General features: G+C 36.7%; 1 protein-coding gene across 1 annotated transcript in view; it reads right to left on the reverse strand.

Annotated features, from left to right (window-relative positions):
* Positions 1 to 20,028, reverse strand: part of LMBRD1 (LMBR1 domain containing 1) — a 67,311-nt gene that overhangs the window by 8,848 nt on the left and 38,435 nt on the right. The window contains exons 8-14 of the mRNA XM_063389430.1: positions 17,695 to 17,820; positions 15,111 to 15,263; positions 10,690 to 10,754; positions 9,847 to 9,949; positions 8,626 to 8,730; positions 7,266 to 7,415; positions 1,905 to 1,980 (exon numbers count right to left, since the gene is read on the reverse strand). Of these exons, the coding sequence (XP_063245500.1) occupies positions 1,905 to 1,980; positions 7,266 to 7,415; positions 8,626 to 8,730; positions 9,847 to 9,949; positions 10,690 to 10,754; positions 15,111 to 15,263; positions 17,695 to 17,820 (778 nt within the window). The remainder of the gene's footprint in view (positions 1 to 1,904; positions 1,981 to 7,265; positions 7,416 to 8,625; positions 8,731 to 9,846; positions 9,950 to 10,689; positions 10,755 to 15,110; positions 15,264 to 17,694; positions 17,821 to 20,028) is intronic.

Raw genomic sequence — 20,028 nt, forward strand, 5'->3', positions numbered from 1 at the left:
TTAGCTACAGGTCACGGGTTTACATAAAACCCTAATACCAAAGAGAGTAATTCAAAGTGCAAGTGCTTGACCAACCTTTATGCTAAAGTTATTTGCATCTATTTTTGCCCATGTCTAATATCCTTGAAAAGAAGAGAAATTGTATTTAGAAGTTTAGTTCCTACCTTTGAAATGCATCTGACTTGTCAGTATGCTCTATCTGATCACAGAAAAGAGTGGCATCTGCTTTTTTTCATTAGTTTTGTTACCAGCTCTTAAAAATGGCAGGTATTCCAAGGTAAGGATTACATTTCCAATTTCTAAAACTGACTGGATGAAACAATCATTAAAGCATTTTCACTCATGGGACTTTTTTAAAAGTTGATTATTACAAAATAAACTTTTCTTTCATTTATAAAAGCACAGGAATGGCCTGAATCTACATTTAGTCTACATCTACATTTAATACAATTCCACTTAAGCTTTTTGATCACATTGATGTTCACATTTAAGAAATATCCATCCGTCTTCTACTTATACTAGTTTAGCACAGGACAGCACATCAACATCTTCTCCACCTCTTTTCTATTAAGAAAGGAGACCATGACTCAGAGATAGCCACTGCAACATGATGATGATGACAAATCAAAGCCGTCATTTACACAGACCAACTCGTGTTCAGAACATCGGAAGACCTGTTTGAAGCATCAGCATATTGTTTCCATTGATCAAAGTAAATTAAGAAAATAATGTAAAGTATTAGAAGTATTTTAAAAAATCAAGTATGGGTGGAATTGAGTAAGTTTATTTAAATCCAATCCCAGTTTCTATAATTAAGCAAAGTCTGAGGAAATCAGACTATTTTAGTTTCTCTCACAAAGATCAAGACAAACATACTTATATGAGTATATAAGTGAGTATATGAGCCAGTGAGTATATGCTGCTTTCAGCAGATACTGGCCAAGTCAAGAAGCTACTTCTTGTAAGAAGCAAAGTTCTGTATAACTTGGGCAAAAGTGATCTCATTGTGAAAAGCAACATATTTGCTCTTCTAAGTTTTGCCAGTTTTTTTAATTTTAATCACAAAACCAGCATGATTTCAATTAGCTTGGTTTTTTAATGAAACCAGGCTAAAATTCATTCACAGCCTTACTCAAGTTTCACAGAGGAATAAGCACGAAATAAAATGTTACCAGTCTCTCTCTCAAAAAAAACACCAAAAAACCACTAAGGCCTGCATAGATGGAAAGCCAAGGAACATTCCAGCATTATCCATCTTCTTGCTAGTCACTAGTTAATTCCAGAATATCTTTAAATATATCTTCTGCCTAAATAAGTCAAAAAGGGGATATTTAGTAATACAGCTGAGAAAATTGATCATTCCTGGCAATTGCCAGCATAACTCTAAGAGAATTAGAGAAAAAATAGTCTAAGACCTCTAGTTCTGCTGGTATTGTTGCTCATGGAAGAGCCCACATTTACATCTCATTAAAAACTATGTAATTCTCTTATCTTTGTTTGTAAGTTTACACTGAGAATCTCAAGTGCCACGGAGAAGCTCAGACCATATTCCTGAGTATGCTGAGACCAAATACAATACTTGTCTACACATTTGTATGATAAACATACACAATGAAGAGCACTTTCAATGCTAAGCTATTCACCAGCTGGGGCTTATTTTTAAAATCTTCTACATACACATTAAAGCAAACATGAGATTTTAAAGCTAACTGGAATGTTTTGTTACCACTGGTTTCTACTAAAAATAGTCATTCCTTCAAATGAATAAAGTAAGCTTTAACTTAACTGTACTTCAAAGCTTCATTCTAGGCAAATGAAAGCCATGAAGACAGAGATTAAGCTGCTTATTTACAGCTGAGCATGCACCTATCATATTGGAAATACAAGCAACAATTTTATCTTACCTTCAGGTGCATCTGCATCACAGTCTTTAGACACAAGTGTCACATTCCTTGGCTGACCATCAATTGTCTTATTACTCTGCATTATAAATACAGAAAATCAGTATATTAGTATACCAGCAGTGATCTTCCATAGACAATGAGAGTGCAGAAACCAAATATATTCTCCAGTGAATTAATTAAAAAAAACCCAAAACTTAAGCAAATCTCTTAGAATATTCAAAGGTATAATTTTTGAATAGCATATACAGAGTAAGCTGTGAGCAGTAAAACATGAACATTTCTAAGTATGATTTCATTAACAAAAAATTAATAGCTTGTGCTCTTTTTGAAGATTTGTGAAAAATATACTTGAGCTCTGACATCAAACCTTTTAACTGTGCATAAAATTGATTTGAAAATCAACTTTTCTGTGGTGATGAAGACACCACAGAAGTGTTAAGAATTGATAATGAACAGTTTACTTCTGGTCTAAAAAAGCCAGATGGTAGCATGCAACATACTTGGATTGCCAGAGTGGAAGAAGAGAAATTATGCTTAAGTGAACTATTGAAAACCCAAATGTACCTGCTTAAATATCCCAAATCTTTGGAAAACTGATCCTTTCAGGGAACATGAACTCTGTGTTCCACATTTTTGAACAATCACTGAATAATTTTAGCAGAGTCCAATGTAAATCCTTTGCACTACATTGATGTTTTTATACCCTGATTCACTTTAAAAGGTACATACTTGCATCCTCATGATTTCCCTAAACAGAAAACCCTCTGAAGAAATCAGTAAGAGTCAATACCTTTTCTTCAGACAGAAAAAAATTCCTTAAAACATACCAGCAATGAGTAAAACCTGGCACATAAAATTAAGCTCTGTAAACATAATTGAGGGTGTTTATCAATATTAAGCAAATTCAGTTTTCACTTTGAACAGTCAAGAGAAACAACTCAGTGTCTATCTAAAAAAGCAAAAATTTGTACACAGAGTTAATTTTGCTTCATGCAAGGCCATGAAAGTGGAGACTACCTTAAAAAATGGATCTAAAAGGAATATGACTTAGTCACAGGGATCAGGAACAAAAGAGAATGTGTAGACAGAAACAACAGGATAAGAACAGAACACATGAATTTTCAATTATTTAGTGTATATTTAGCAATTTCCCATCTCCAGAATGTCTTCCAGCTGGCTGTCACTATTCCAGCTTACACTGCTCAGTCATAGCAAGCACTTCTTTCAAAAGTGCAGCATTACACCTTGTAAAATTCCATGGGGCACACAAAAAGCATGAAATAATCACAACACAGCCATTTCGAAGTTGTCTTCCTTATCTTCATTCACTCTAACATATTAACAGGATTTAAATACAACAATAACTAGATCTATGAGCTTGCTTTTTTGCTATGCTTTTTTCCAGGTCTTATATCACTGTTCTCCTTGAACATTTCTGTAACTTAAGACATTTTTAGTAGAAGTACTGGCAGACTAAAACTTTAGTGTTCTGCTATCCCATCTGCTCCAAGGCTGAAAGCAGGATGCTTCAAGGCCAAGCATGAGACAAAACCATGGACAAGAACTCAGTATGTGTGCTTCAAGAGCTGACACATTTCGGACACTCCAGAAAATAGCGAGCTATTATAGAAAGCGTTAGGACACAGCCTGTTCCACCTACATGATTAGTTCCTGCTTATGTTAAGGATCAAGAACTTGAAAAGAACTGCTTCTACACTTAGTACTTCTGGATTCCTGCTGCTGACAATGGAGACACTCTGAGTCCTGCAATTTGGCTCCACTCATCTAAACTATCCAAGTGATGACTGAAGAAAGAAAGTGATCGCTGCTTTATGACAAGAAGTATCTGAGTATATAAAGTGATTCTGGTCCCCCACCAGGTAAAAGTACCCATGGTTGCTTATGGCAAGTACTGGCTTTTTAATTCCTGTCTGGGTTAATCAAGTCTTAAAGGTCCACTGGGTACAAACATCAGCAAGCAGTGTCTTTCAGACAAAGGCTAGATAATCCTTATTGAAGAGAAATAGGAATTATACCACAAGTACAGGCAAAGTTATGCTTTTGCTAGAAAGCCAAGAAGGTGGTCTGGATATGGATACAATTCTTTCTTTGTGAAAGGTTATGAAAAGACTCACTGCTGATAAACAGGACAAATTGCTTCCACAGGTGAAACCAAGCTATCCTTGGTGTCTGGAAAGCTATGAAAGATGAACAAATTCCTACAGAGGGATTCAGTTGGTATGGGCACAATATCCAGAAGAAATTTTCAAAAGTTTCCTACAGACACAACAACTGAAGACACTTAATGAATTGGGGTCACATGCTCTGAATACACCGGTGCTCGGCGTTAATAAGGCGAGTAGCCCAGGTCTAGTTAATGTTAATTGCCTCACAAAAGCTCCACTTTTATATACATATTCAGTTAAAAGGAAAAGTTACCAGCACTTCCAAATTAAAAGCTCTTGTCAAGAGTTACAGTCTCCAAAGAAAACAGTTCAAGATTCAAACAGGAATCTAACTTATCCCATGCATTGCCATAGACTGTGATAACAATTTAGTTTGACACATTACTAGATTTGGAATTAGCACAGAACAAAGCAAAGGGGGAAGTACTCCTTTTACACAGTGTATGAGCCACCAGACTGTCATATGTCAAATGTTTATCAGGCCACCCATCCACTAAGCTTTCCTGGAATAATGCTCATTTATTGCTTGGCTCTTACACACTGTTGGTTACCAGTGTTGTCATTCTAAAGGATGAAATCAACTGTAATGTGAGAGCACCATGGAAACCTGAACTGTCAAAGTGAGCTGGTGCATAGGGCTCTCCTCATCAGGAAGCTTGCTGTGTCTAGTTCACTTGCCCTACTCCTGGACACTCCTAAATCCATAATCACCAATTCATAATTCTTAGAGACTCTCTTCATTGCTATATTCACAGAAAAATAGCTTGCTTCTCTTCATTCCCAGACTCCATCTCTCCTCACTCTAAAATATCAAAATTTAACATCTAGTTACCAAGGTAGTCAGACACAGAAAATGCTTCTGGTACATTGTGAAATACTCTTTGAGAGAACGTTTTCATAAAACCTTATATCTATTTGGTATGCCAGAGAAGCCAGATGTAATTTACCAGCATATTCTTTACTGTCTTATATTATTTCCACAATAAAACCAGTTTCTACTCAAATTAGATTATACACTTTAAACACAGCTCTTTGAAATGAGACATAAGCTGAAGAGCCAGGATGGCTATCTTGACCAAAACATTTTTTAATCCTTTAAACAGAAAGTTACAGCTCTAGTCAACCATTCCAGCTAATCCTTCTTGCAGTGCTGACCAGGATTATATTGCAAAAGCTGCAAGAATGACAAGAGCCTTCCTACTGTTGTGCTCTATTCTCTTGACCCTTTATTCTTAAAAATGATGTATTTATCTTCAGATACTTCTTGTCATAAAAAGCTAACATGCAAGTGTTTTTTAAGTCTTAATCCTTCTGCCTCCATTAATATACGCACATTTTATTTTATTCATAAAGCAAAACAAACTGCTAGCCACAGCCTTCACTACTTGTTTTTCTCTTCAAATCTTCCATGCTATCTACAAACTTCATCACAAAGGATTCCCTACTCAGGTCACTGCAAGGCTTAAAGACTAGTTCAGCATGACCCTTAATGAAAATGTTCTTCCCACTCTTACACCCACACTGGTTCTGCACTGTAATTGGAGGCATACAATCATTCTACAACATAAAAAACCAAAAACCAACTGTCTTTTGCAGGGACTTGAGCTCATAACCAATTCAGATACAGCTATATGATGTTCTTGCTACATAAACACAGTAAGCAACCATACCAGAAGTTCTATGTAAACGCACCTAAACTGACTTTCATCTTAGTTTCCTGCTGCTACTACCCTAATTCTGACAGGTTGAGCCAATTTATACACACCTAAGCATGTTTATTTTCTGTTTGCTATATTTAGCATAAAATCTGATAAAATGCATTAAACTTCCTAAATACCAAATATTCAAATCCCCTACAGTGATTCTATTACTGTGCTTGGATTGGTATCAGGATGACCAATTGCCCATTACCAGATAATACAAAGAAAGCAGTAAAGTAGCATGTACTGAGACGTCTACTTCCTGCAGTGGCAATCCTACCACACCAACACATTTACGTTGAGCAAGTTCCTCTTCTCCAGCCTATTTAACACGACTCCACTTTCAATTTCTCCTTGTAATCCTTTTCCCCCAAGTATTTACTGTTTAAACTAAGAGAATTGATAGTAATAAGTTACAAAATTGACTAAATAGTTGCAGCTGATGGAAGTTAGCAGATGTTTAGTTTGTAAAGCGTGTTCTCCTCCCACAGGAACATCCTCCTGGAGAATTAGAGAGAGATTCCCAAAGCTCAAAGTAGCATCCAATCGTTTCCATCTAATTTAAATCCTTTCTTTTGACCACTCCAGCTCAACTGTTTTGTCTTTGTGAAACTTAAACATCAAATAGCAACCAAGAGATCTTGACTTCACTGTGCCTGAATAAGCAACCAGTTCACGAGCTGGTTAGTTGTCTACATTTGCAAGATCAGATCTAACGAAGCCTTTCCCTGTAAGATACCAGACCTTAATAAACAGCCATCAGTGAAACCTCTCAAGATGCTTCTGATAGGTAACTTTGAACTTCCCCATAAATATGCAGACTGCCACTCAAACTAAGATGTAACAATAATTTACTACTTCAGGTACAGAAGATAAAAGACTTAAAAAATCAAAACCTTGAAATACACAAAAGTGCAATAACAAAAGCAGAGACTAAATTTTAACTGCTTAATTCTGTAGAAGATTTTACAATGCAAGAATTGCATGGAGTTTCATGAAGCTGGACAGTCCAAAGTGCCTGAAATGTGATTAATCTGCACACACTTAGCTCCACTCAGATTATTATTTTCTACTGTTCCAAGTTATCTTTCTCATTCCTCAAATATGCACATAAAAAGCATCAAGTGTGGAACACTATTGATTTCATTCTGTACAAAGCTTTACAGATTCAAAATAATCCTCACCACAGTCACTCAGCAATCTAAGCAGACCAGTACAAAATCTAGTGGAAGCCAATAACTGTCTTATGGAAGGAGTAAAACAAACCTTAGTTTCACAAAGTCTTGAGATGACCTAGAAATTAAGTCATGCAATCAGTTTCTGGCTTGTGTATTACCAAGAGACCTTCTAGCATTTAAAAAACTGCCTACCGAAGCGTCTTCAAAAACGGAGAATGTGTCTGACTTTCAAAGTTGTTGTAAACAGAACATTTTTAATGTAGAAAATAAAATCGAAACACAAAAAATGCATCTCACCTGCACCAGGTATTTCTGGCTTCCATACATTACATACTGTGGGGCAAGACTGTAGATCATGTAACTTGTATGAAGAACTATCAATAGGAGTATCATACAGAGAAATAAGAGTGCTTGAGGTCGAGTTTTTCCTCGTCTGATTTTATAAAGCTAAAATCAAAAAAACAAATATTAACACAATGAAATATCTCTTTTTTTTCTGAAGGCATTAAAAAACCTCTTTACTTCAAGTAAGTTTTAATTATACTGCCAGAAGTGGGAGGTTGCTACAATTATCTTCTGGCAACTTAATTCCAGTGGTTCAAAGCAGGTTTTCAAAGCACAGCTATTTAACCAAATTAAGTTCTATTTATATTAATGGCCCAAAACATTTATACGCTAGCATTTTGTTTCAAGTGCCTGCCACACCTATAGCAAACTGTGCATTGGTTTATCAAAGAATATTGTCTCCTTTGCTTGAAGTGGAGTGTCATCTACCACTATACACCTAATCAGATCTTGAAACAGAGGATGGCTTTATGAGAGAGCATTCCCAAGCTCTGAGTAAAATGGCACACTGCATGGTGGCATCTTGTCCATTTAACAATGCAGGGAACAACATAATCCTTCCTTGTTGCCATGTAGACACCACTCTAATTCCCAAGGGTTCAGCCTGAGTACCATGTCAGGGTAAAGAAGCCAGCAGCTGAGGGAGAAATGACAGCACCAATACCAACAATCAATCTCAATTTATTGCAAAGACTGATGGTCACTTAACCATTTTGGAGTGTCACCACATGAAAAGGTGCCAATTTTAAAGGGAAGCTAGGGACATTAGCAGGAAAATATTTAACCAAGTATGAGAGGCATGAATGTCATGCTATAGGATACAAAGCTGCTTTTATACAGTAATGTATTATTTGCATAATATTCAGATAGCCCTATCACCACTGCACTGTCTTTTCTCTTAGGAAGCTAAACACTCTTGTTACACAGATGGTAATTCAAGAACCTCTGACTGCACACCACATTATAGATTTTGACCAATACTTCAAATGTACCAATAATATGGCTTTAACTTAGAGAAATCAAAAGCCAAAGGGACACTGATAAAACACCTGAAGGAGTCAGCTGACTCTATTGCTCAAATTAAAACATCACTTTTGATGACTTGGCAAAGTCTGATAACTTGGTAAAATGAAACACCTTCCAAAACCAGTGCAAATTGCAAAATAGGCTTTTAATGCTCATTAGGCATACAGACAATGCTATTTGCAACATCCCATATTTATGAAGCAATACAAAAATATTAAATATAATCAAGAACACATATTTGTTAAATATCTGAGTATTAGAAACTAAAGTCTCAAGTTATATTTACCCTTGTCCAGAAGAACCATATTCCCATATTTCGAATCCCTGCCATTGAAGTGAAGATAAAGTACATAACAATGGTTGTGATAAGAACATAATCAAGTGGAAAAACCTAAAACAAGAACACAAGCAGTTAAAAAGACAAGGAAAAAAGCTCTTCTCCCACTCAAAACTAAGTAGCTTTTACTTCTATAGCTTATATCTGAGGTAGTCAGAGTGCTATTTTAAAGTTTTACAATAGCTGACTCCAAATATAGCTAACATAGCTTGCTACTAATAGAGCTTAGACAATTAGTTTGGGAAAGCACTAAGCATTTTAATTCATTTAAGACAGACCTTAATTTTGAAGTGTTATACATTTTTAGACCAAGAAATAATTATTTTAAATACATCCACAGAATCACAAGTCCACAATAGCAACAATTATTTTAGGACTGCATATTTGTGACTACTTTTCTACTCATATCTGCATACAAAACTTGATTTTTATGTTTACATTAATAAAAGCTTGAGATAATATTGCTGCTGAACACTACTTTTCTCAATAGTGACTGAGAGCTTAGATGTTCAATAGTTTTAAAAGACATGGGGAAGCAATGCATTGTGCTGACCCATTATACCAAGAATATAGGAACAACTCAGCTTGGGGGGAATTACCACCAGCTTAACATTAAAGCTTTTCTTTTTCTTACTTTACTCATGACAAACTCAAATTTGTATGAGTACTTGTCTTCCAACTGTACTGAACTTATCTGATGTATATTTTTATGATGATGTTTTATGGTATGCTTCCAAGACTAATACCTTTCTATAACACACCCAATGTAGCACACTCTTCAATGTGCTATATATTAAAAAAGTGAAAAATGGCATTTACTTCACTAAAAAGGCCTAAGATATCCAGTACACAGACTAGAAGTATGTAGAAGATGGGACAAAGTCGCTTTTATTCTGTGCATAGTAACTAAAAATGCTGTCATTCTTTGTTGCCACTGTATTCTTACCACATCAAAATCAGTTTCAATCACCAGATTCCTTGCACAAACTGGATTCCACTCATCCAAGATTTTCATACCAGTAATCAATAACTGAAATTTATTAAGGAATTTGCCTTTCTTTTGCTGAATGCATATTTAGACAATTTTGTTCTAATTAATTACATGGGGAAAAGTTTAAAAGAAAACAAGAACATCCATATACATATGTATATCATCACTTCTTTACTTACTCTTTGAAGAACTGGTAACAGCATGTTCAATGGATTGGTCAGATTAGTTCCTAGAATTATAAATCCTGAGTCGAAGCCAGCTGAATGCAGAGCTTTGTCCAAACTGCAGTAATTAGAAAAACTGTAAGTACTGTGGTTCTCCCAGAGTTTTATCTTGAGTTTAATTTTAAAGGGCAGCTCAAAAGAAAAAAACCATACTGAACTAATCCTGGAGAGTGACAGCTGTCTAACATCTATACAGACACATGCTTTGCTCTACCACACTCACTGCACTTGTTCTTTGAAAAATATATTGATTTCTGCATCTCTCCAGCATTTTTGCTTTTCCCTGGTTTGGGTCATAAAGCTTATCTTCCCAGTCTGAAAGATCAAAAATGGCAACATTTGAGACCTCTGGTTAGTGTCAATCTGCATTGAAATCTACCAGATTTGCAGCTGGCTGTGTTGCTTTCAACACCATGAAAGCATTCAGATGTAATGCACATCAAAATGGATTAAACATGTCATTTACTGCACGATTTTAAGCACTTGTTACCCAGTCAAAGTACCTGCAACAGGATTCATTCAAGCAAGCAGAATATTTCTGCAATCTGAATTAAACTTCCTGAACATATATGCTTATTTTCTCTGCTGAATCAGAACTGCTTTCCACCTGAAACATGTTCTTTCTTCAGTTTGTTTTGGTACATTTTGCTCTATTTCAATATATACTATTATAATGATAAGTGCAGCTCTATTGACAGAAATGTAACATTGGGGACTAAGACAAACCACCCTCATTTTTATATTAGAGCAGCAACTAGGTAGTTTAAATGGTCAAGAAAAATGCTGAAATGTACTTACTTTGATATGAACAGAGACACAGTGAAGAGCAATGCCACGATGATGAAGAAGACTCCCCACACAATCTACAAGTAAAAATTTAAAACAATTTAACTGAAAGTGCTTGCAGTTGATGCAAGAAGTGAACACTTGCCTTCCTTTCAATAACAAACTAATGATCCTGGAGCACTTCAGAGCTTAAATATACTTGAAACAGTAACTTCTTGGTAAATACTTGAGAGAAGTGCTCACAAAACTTTTACCCTGTTCAACATAGTTTGTCAAGTACATCACATCCTCTAGTGTAATACACAAATCTTCGCCAATGTCAAAAGTGACATTAAGAAAAGAGACAACACGTTACGTTTAATAAACATAGCATTTAGAAGAATTCACAACCTGTATTCTCTATATTATGTGGAAAGCCTTAACTATGTACATGCATTTAGGTTTAATTAGAGATTGGTGCTTTGACCACCCCAGCTGTGTGCTCCCCTTCCAACATGAGGCAACCTGCACAGCGCATAAGGAAGATCTGACCCTTCCTGAGTAAAAGCTCCCTGCTGTAGCACTCTTCTGAAACGCACAATGACCAAATCGCTTGGGAATGATGAAGAACTCAACCAAGCCCAAGTGCCAGGTCTTCATTAAAACACGGAAAAGTGTTTTTATTATGCTTACCAAATACAGCACATGAGCCAGGAATTGATTCTCCAGCCTATCTCCTACTGTTTTTCCTGGGTTATCAGCTAGTTGAGGAAACTATTCTCCCTCCTTCTAACAGGTTTTCTCCCTCAAAATCTTTTCCCTGGGGAGTTTAGGGGATGATACACAGAAGAGAGCCCAGACAGGAAATCCTTCCAGTTACAGTTCCAACAGGAAATCCTTCCAGTTACAGTTCCAACAGGAAATCCTTCCAGTTACAGTTCCAACAGTTTCACTGTATTTTCCTAGAAACCCTAGTCATGGAATACAATCAGGTAAGCACACTGAACTTCCCAAAACAACATTTTCAGATTGCTAGACCTGAGGCCTAGATAGTTATTTCAAAATTCTGTATGCAGGAACACAATGCATGGACTGCCACATGAATGAGGGAGTTTCACAGGTTTTTTTATTAGCCTCAAAACTTGGCACATAACCACGATGAAAAGGTTAAGAACTTTATTACAGCTGCTCATTAAAGACATTCAGAGATACAGTGCTATTATTGTTCATTAAATTCGGAAGATAAACTTCCATCTGCAAACTCTAATACAATATTTGAGCATCACTTATAATACAACTCAAATTATGTAGATCTTATTAGACATAAATTTAGAGATCAATATCAAGGTATTAAGTTTTGCATTTCCACATAATTAAATGTACTAAGATTTTATCTTTCCATAGCAAACTCCTACTAGGTGTTAGCTGTATGAGAAATAGATATTCGAAAAACCAATTGAGGCCAAGAGTCTGAATCTTGTCATGCTTCACTACCTTCTTCCAGCTATGGCCACTAGACAGATATCTGTATCTCCTCTGGAATATGTCTGTCTTCTGAAGTGACATCTAACATTTAGAAATGCTAGGGTTAGGGGTTTGCCTTCTATCCCTGCACCCAGATTAGTCAAGCTAAGCTATTTCATTTATGGATAATTCTGAACTCTCACTAAGATAATAATGGAATTTCAGACTTTATTTACTCTGAGAAAAAATGATCTACAAACACTTGGTACTTGTTTAAAAAGCCGCAAAAATAACTTCCAAAAATTGTTGATATTCACCCTGTAAACAGACATCAAGCTCAGCAAAAGAGGTGCTGCTCCAGAGAACGGAGCAGACATTTCTACCCCAGCCTGTTAAGCGGACTATGCTGGAACAGATAACCACACTTAGCCCATGGAGAATCCCACACCAGAACAAGAGGGTATTTTCTAAAGGAAGCTGCAGCCTACAAAGATCCCACATGTGCCTCTGCCAGGAACTACAGTCCATGGAGTCCACTCACACAGTAGAGGTGTTATGGACTGATGGCAACTCCCTATTCCCCTCTGGGCCACTCCAGAGTGAGGTCAAAAGGAGTTGAGCCTTGGAAAGAAAGAGTGGGGATCTCTGTTCATGCAGATCTCAAAACAGAGCACCTGATTTTCTTATACTACCTTAGGCATCTCCAGTTTGTTCCTAATAGCTGTGAAATACACCATGAAAATACAGATGCAATACTGCCAATTTATTATTCTTGAGCAGACTTCCATGTTTCATATCCTCTAGTCTTGTTCACATACTGAACAAACATAGCTATGTGCTCTGGAGTTTGCTTTCCCTAAATAATTTTTAAAAACTCATAGTATACCACATTTCTCTTGTTGCTGAGAGTATCAGATGAAAGTATAAGAAACCATAAAAAAGGAGACGCAGGAAATGTTACATTTTGTAGAAAGAAATAGGACTAATTCAGCATTACTCAAAACACATGTTGGCCAATACTCAATTCCCTGGGATCCTAAGATGTCCAGCCTTTGCCTGAATTGAAAAACTAACAGCTTGATCTTTGAATTAGCTTTGAGTAAAACAATTGTCAAACGAGGCTTTCCACTTAAAAAAAAAAGTTTTGCCTTTAACAACAAATCACATGCTTATAGATACTTAGCAGTAACAAAACAATAAAAGCAAAAACACTTGAGGACACTACACAAGGACAATATGATAACAGAAGTTTGAATGTAGACACCAAGCTAACACTGTAAAAGACCCTGAAGATGTTATTCTATTCTGTTAGTCCCAATAAGAGCCTGCAACTCATAAACTGACCATGCCAAATACAAAACAGAAAAAGGATTCCCTATCTAGTACTTGCTTTACAAGAATTGGAATTTCTCTTGAAATCTGAGAAGAGGCCACATATTTGAACAGTAATATCCAAATTGAAGGCACTGAAGGTGAAAATGTTATGGAACAGTAAGCAAAGGTCCAAGCTATCTTCTGCACTTCTACATTGAACAGAAGTATTAGATATGGATATTGAACAGATTTTCACCTTTTCTTAAAAGCCCAGTTGAACAGCTGACAAGTTATATATCTCCAAAGACACCCCACATGCTCTTCAAGCAGCAGTAAAACAGTTCTGCAAGAGTTAACATGTAATTAAGTGATAGACATTACCACCTTCACAGGACAGCTCAAGTCAAAGTAAACAAATTCTCTGACATGCTTCATAGCACAACCATAGTCTAAGAAAAATCTGTCAGGAAAAATTATCCACCTGCAACTTTGCTAAAGTCTGTGATTCATAAGTCAACAATTCACAGTGACTGTCACAGTTACTGAGAGAATACAAAGCCTTCAAACCACAAAAACAAAGAGACACTGGAATACAACCCAGAATGTAGGGGATAAGCTGTGAGTAACAAATGATATTCTATGCTTTCCTGTGAGAACACAATGAACTGTTAAGGTCCCAGAGACAAAATATATGGCCAACATATTTCTCAAATTTGAGCTTTATGTGAAAAGTTACAGAAGCTTAATACTTAATACACAAGCTGTATTAAGTATTTTTTAAATCAAAAGGAAGCCTCCAAACTGTTAACATGAACAGTTAGGGATATTTGTCCTTTCAACCTCAGTCTATATTTGTAATGTATCATAGCAGGGTAACTCCACTAAGAATTGCACATTGAAAGCTTTTGTTCAGCTGCAGTTTCAGCCCATTGCCTTCAGCACTCAGCATGAACAGCAGCAGTGACAGAAGAGAATGTTTACAATCCACCCCCACTCTCCCCAGCTTTCCCAAAAGCAGTGTACAGTTGAAAGTAATGCTGAAATTTCTTCCTACATCTAGTTGGCAAAAAATACTTTATATGTCAATACCATTCATAAAAGTACTAGTTTTCAAAATCAGGTATCTACTGAAAATCAAAATCCTAAGATCAAAGAGACCAAGATAAAAGCTTTGCCCCAGTAACCATCTCCTTTGCATTGGTTAAGTATCATGACATTAAGTTCTATTCAAATATCTTACTATTTATCAAGTAATTCCTTGGCAAGATGCTTGTTGCAAATGCATGTATTATCAAAGTGTCTCTTATTTCTGCTGGATATATGTAATTTAGATTAACCTAAGCTAACTGACAGCTATAGAATTCTTGCTTTTCTAGTCATTTTCATATGTTTGATAAAAAAATAAGCTATTCAGATTTTTTATGGCAGTGGCACTAAAGCATATCAGCTAGCATTTGTTAATTTATAATCCTAATCAGACTTGAGACAAAGTAAAAGGTTTTCCAACAGCTCAGAGTTCACTATAGGGCTATCATTGTGTAGTACTGGAGTAAATTAAAAAAAAAAAGGCAGTTGATATTCAGGGTGGTAATTGATAAACTTGGCCTGTGATTTATGAGGGAAAAAGGAAGTTGGAAGTTATCCCAATTTAAGTACCAAAAAGTGACAAGTTTTACCTTTAGAGGTCGAATAGCTTCACAGAACTTTGTCCACCAGCTTTTCTCAATGGACTCCAGATGCCTCTCTCTCCTTCGGAGTGTCCTGAGTCTCTCTTCCAGCTGTTGTAAAGTTCGTCTATCCCTCGATGAAAGAGGACGACCATCTCTGCACTGGTTACAAAACGAGAGGAAAGGATCAAGAGTCACCAAATCAAGAAGATAGACTTGACAGCTACCTAAATTATTTACAACTCTAAAGAATTTCTAGTATATAATTCATGCATGTATAATTTCTATGAATATCAATAGGATGAAGAGTAAAAGTCACAAGCTGCAACAAGAAGAATTCCTATTTGGTAGCAGAAACCACCTTTCACAATGAAAATTTTCAAAAACTTTAACAGGATAGATAGTCTCCATGGCTAGAAATGGTTTAAAAGCACAGTCATGATCTAAGTAACCTGATCTAACCTGAAAGATGTCCATGTTTTGTGCAGAAGGTTAACATGGTGATTTTCAGGTCACTTCCCATTAAATTCCATGATTAAGCCTATGTATCGAGCTCGGCACTTATTTTCTTTCCAACATTCCACTTGATATTCAGCTATGTTTCTTGAGTAAGAAACATAGGTCAGATAAGAGGTCATTGGGTCATTACTCCAAGAATTAGTTGAATATACCAGATAATTTGTTCAATTATTGTATTTAAGAATGTATTTTAATTTTGAACCTTTAAACACCAAGCAGGAACCATTACACTCTGCTATAAAGTGAGTAGCACATCCTCACACTTCAGTTATTTGCTACAAGCAAAAGCAACAAAATGGGCATTAGGTAGCTGAACCAAAATTGTTTCTAACATTCAGGTTTGTGTATTACAAATTCATATGTGGAAAAAAAGATACTTTTATAGTAGGAAATGCATTAAAACCATATTTTAAAGTTTTGAAATTCCTAACTAATTTTCCTCCTATGTTAAAGGATCCTTTCTGTAAATAATACAACACTTTATACCAGTGAAGTTAAAAAAAAATTACATAAGTTAATCAAAAAGACTACAACCACATAATAGGCATACATCACACTTAAACTGGAGATTACCAAGTACTTTTAATAGGAACACACGTACTATACCCTGTACAGCACTTCTGTGACTTAGAGGACTTTTTGACAACAGTTCAAGCTCCCAATCTGCAGGTTTAAGTTTTGATTATTTAAGACTAATGAAATAAACCTACTAGATGTACAAGAACATACTACATATTGAATCTCAGTAGCATATTTTCATACTTCTAGTTTTTACTGTATAGTACTCTCAGTAACACTTTTTCACAACTAAATGCACATTAAAAACTGAAGAATTAAGATTTCCATTACAGAATGAGGCAAAATTCTGACCATTATCCATAAACCAAGAAAAATTAGTTTGCACTAAAGGTCATATTACAATATAAACATAAATCAAGAACTTTCTACTTTTTGCACTTTTACAGTTTAGTCACACTGAGCAACAAGACCAGCTGAGTGCAAATTATCATAATCCAACAATGTCTTCCATAATAAGTAATGATCCATTTGTCATAGATTTCTCATTTTTCTCATATTGATTTCAGTAAGGGATGCCTTTGATGCTGCAGGTTTTGTGCAAAACCAAAACATGATAATTTAAACAGACTAGTTTTTAGATTTCTTTATTCAACAAAATATCTAGAACACTGAAGGTGCCCACACTGTGTAGAGGTAAGCCAAGTATCAAGGGAAGACTGTTGGAACTGCTTCAGCATCCCTGAGGTCTACTATGACAGAACACACGACAGCATAGCTGGATTGCTAGGATGGAAGCCAGGCACCTCCATGTCACTTTTCCCAACCAAGGCTATCAAAACACTGGTCAAGCCATTACCTGAAATGGGTTGAAAAAAGAGGTAGGAGATTTTCCCCTATCATCTTGTATGTAAAGAAATCTTACCCTACTTTGGCTTGCACTCAGAGATTATTAAGTGTCTTGCTAATATGAGGCATAGCATTAGCTGCAAAACCATCATGGGTTTACAGATGGTGTTCACATCCTAGGGATATTTAGGACTCAGAACAGTTTCCCATACATATGCTTTTCATAAAGAAATTACTTATAACATCAAGGTACATTAACTGGGAAGCAAGACTATCTGGAGCTGTTATTTATTCATAAAGATGATTAATAGTTTGATGAATCTAAATCATGACAGCTCCATGTGGCAAGTTGTTATCCAGAGTTAGCTACACTGCATTGAGTAAGTTGTCAAACAGGATGCCGTTTCTGGGAGCAGGCTAAGCGAGGTTAACATCTACAACACATCTCTTCCATCCAAGCAGGCCTGGAGAAGGTTGGGTTTAGTTTAACACTTATTAGCTAGACAGGAATAACTTCAGCTGCAGGACTGACAAAAAATGCAATCATTGCTACACAAGTGACCACATATGTTTCAAACTAACTCAAATAACTGCAAGCTATTCATTTCTGACTTGGTATTCTTTCTGGAACAAAGACTCTACAGCATGACCATGAACTAATAAGCAAGAAAAAAAATCATTAAGAAAGTGAGAACAACGAAGACCTTACCTTTGATTTAATCCTCAGTAAATGCTGTTCCACTTCTTCAATATCTTCAGTGTTCTCTAAACGTTCATAAGATGCACTGGTAGTCCCCTTAATCAAGTTTAGAGGCAAAGCTGACATACCATAAGCCTTAAATAAAAAGGAAACATACATACTCAAATTTTCTGCCACACATTTTCATCTGATAAGCCTGTTCTATGTTGTAATTAGAAGGGATCACTACTGGGTGATTTTTTCACCCCATAGCATATTTTCACTGAGGCAACCAATTCTTTTCCTCTTTTGAGCAAAACAACAAACATGTTGTTGCATAAAACATGCAAATGTTTTATGCAAATTCCAGCATCCCACATCGTTCCAGTGGTACTTAAGTGTCTCATGATCACTCAGACATGTATCAAGACTTCATACAAGCACAGCACACTGACAATTTATCAAGTTAGCCCTTGTTTCTTTATAAATCATGTACCTTCCAGAAACCTTAACTTTCTCACTTTAGATGAAAATCAACATTTTGTGCAATACAGAAATTTCTAGATATTGAACATTAGTACTTTTAGAAGCAAAGTATACACAAGTTCTTCGCAGCCAGTAGTCTGCAAGTTGCTTTTAAAATAAAATTGGGTTGAAAGTACATAATTTACTGAAACCAAAATTCTGCAGTAAAAAGGCAGCAAAAATTATGTGAACAACTGAACTCCGTCACAATACAAGACTTAGCTACTCATTCATGTTCATAAATTTTGTTGGAATTTATTCCTCATTATAAATTCTATGTAATTCAAAGTGTTTTGCCAGCTTCTGCATCAACAGTAAGCCTAGATTTTTCCAATGCAAAGTCCTAAGCTTTCCACTAACATAAAAAGAAACATATTTGAGGCAAGGTAAACAGCAAGAAAATGGCACTACTTTCTCTCTGTTACCCTTTGATCCTTAAGGATCAAGACCAAGATCAGAAATTTCTCCAGGCAGTTTAGAGACATTAGCCCTAACTTGGAATTTATTTATTTATTGTGGATGATATGTTGCTCTTGGTGCAGAGCTCAGCAGAATGGTTCTTTTCTCCCTCAGTCATTAACACCCGCAATTTTGCTAGAATCTTTGATATCTGAACACTTGCTAACTCCAGCCAACTGTTTAGTTTGAAAAAGAGCTCTATTATCCAGTTCAACCAGTAACCTAACACTGTGAAGTCCACCACTAAGCCATGTCCCTAAAGGCCACATCTACAAGTCTTTTAAATACTTCCAGAAGTTGAAAGAGTAGTTTTCAAGATGTTCACAGAAATACCACTCCCTCCTTCAAGCACAGTTTTACATTTCCTACTGAGAATAGATTTAACACAAATGCTAGTGTGTTAAAAATGTCACCATGCATGCTGTCACATCATGAGTTTTCTGCACACAAGACACGACTTGACCTGCTTAGAAACCCACTTTGACGTACTAAAGTCTCACGCGCTGAACCCAGAGCAAGGCACTGTCCATTTTTTAATTGTATTTTTGAATATGCCATAACTTAGCTTGGACTTGACAACTGTCCATAAATGTGTGTCAGCTCTCCCTTTAGACTATCTCCTTTGATAATATTAAGCTGCTTTGCCACCTACATGAGGCTGCAGATATTGTCTACCTGTACTGCAGCAAAGCCTTCCACACCCTATCCCATAGCACTCTCTTGGAAAAGCTGGCAACTCCAGCTTGCACAGGAGCACTCCTTGCTGGGTTAAGAACTGGCTGGATGGCCAGGCCCAGAGAGTGGTGGTGAATGGTGCTGTATCCAGTTGGCAGCCACTCACTGTTGGTGTTCCCCAAGGATGAGGGTTGTCCCCAGTCCTGTTTAATATCTTTTTTGGTGATCTGGGTGAGGGGATTGAGTCTACCATTAGCAAATTTGTAGATGATAAGAAGTTGGGGGAGAGTGTTCTGCAGGAGGGTAGAGGGCTCTGCAGGGGGACCTGGACAGGCTGGATTGATGGGCTCAATCCAAAGATAAGAGGTTCAGCAGGACCAAGTGTCAGCTCCTGCACTTTGGCCAAACCCCTGTAGTACCACAGGCTGGGGACAGAGTGACTAGACAGTGGCCAGGCAGGAAGAACGTGGCGGTACTGATGGACAGACAACTGGACATGAGCCAGAGTGTGCCCAGGTGGCCAAGAAGGCCAAGGGCATCCTGGCCTGTGTCAGCAATAGTGTGGCCAGCAGGATCAGGGCAGTCATTCCCCCTCTGTACTTGGCACTGGTGAGGCTGCACCTTGAGTGCTGCATCCAGTTCTGGGTCCTCAGTTTAGGAAGGATGTTGAGATGCTGGAGTGTGTCCAGAGAAGAGCAACAAGGC

Source organism: Prinia subflava, chromosome 2, assembly GCF_021018805.1.
Source record: "Prinia subflava isolate CZ2003 ecotype Zambia chromosome 2, Cam_Psub_1.2, whole genome shotgun sequence".
NCBI lineage: Eukaryota > Metazoa > Chordata > Aves > Passeriformes > Cisticolidae > Prinia > Prinia subflava.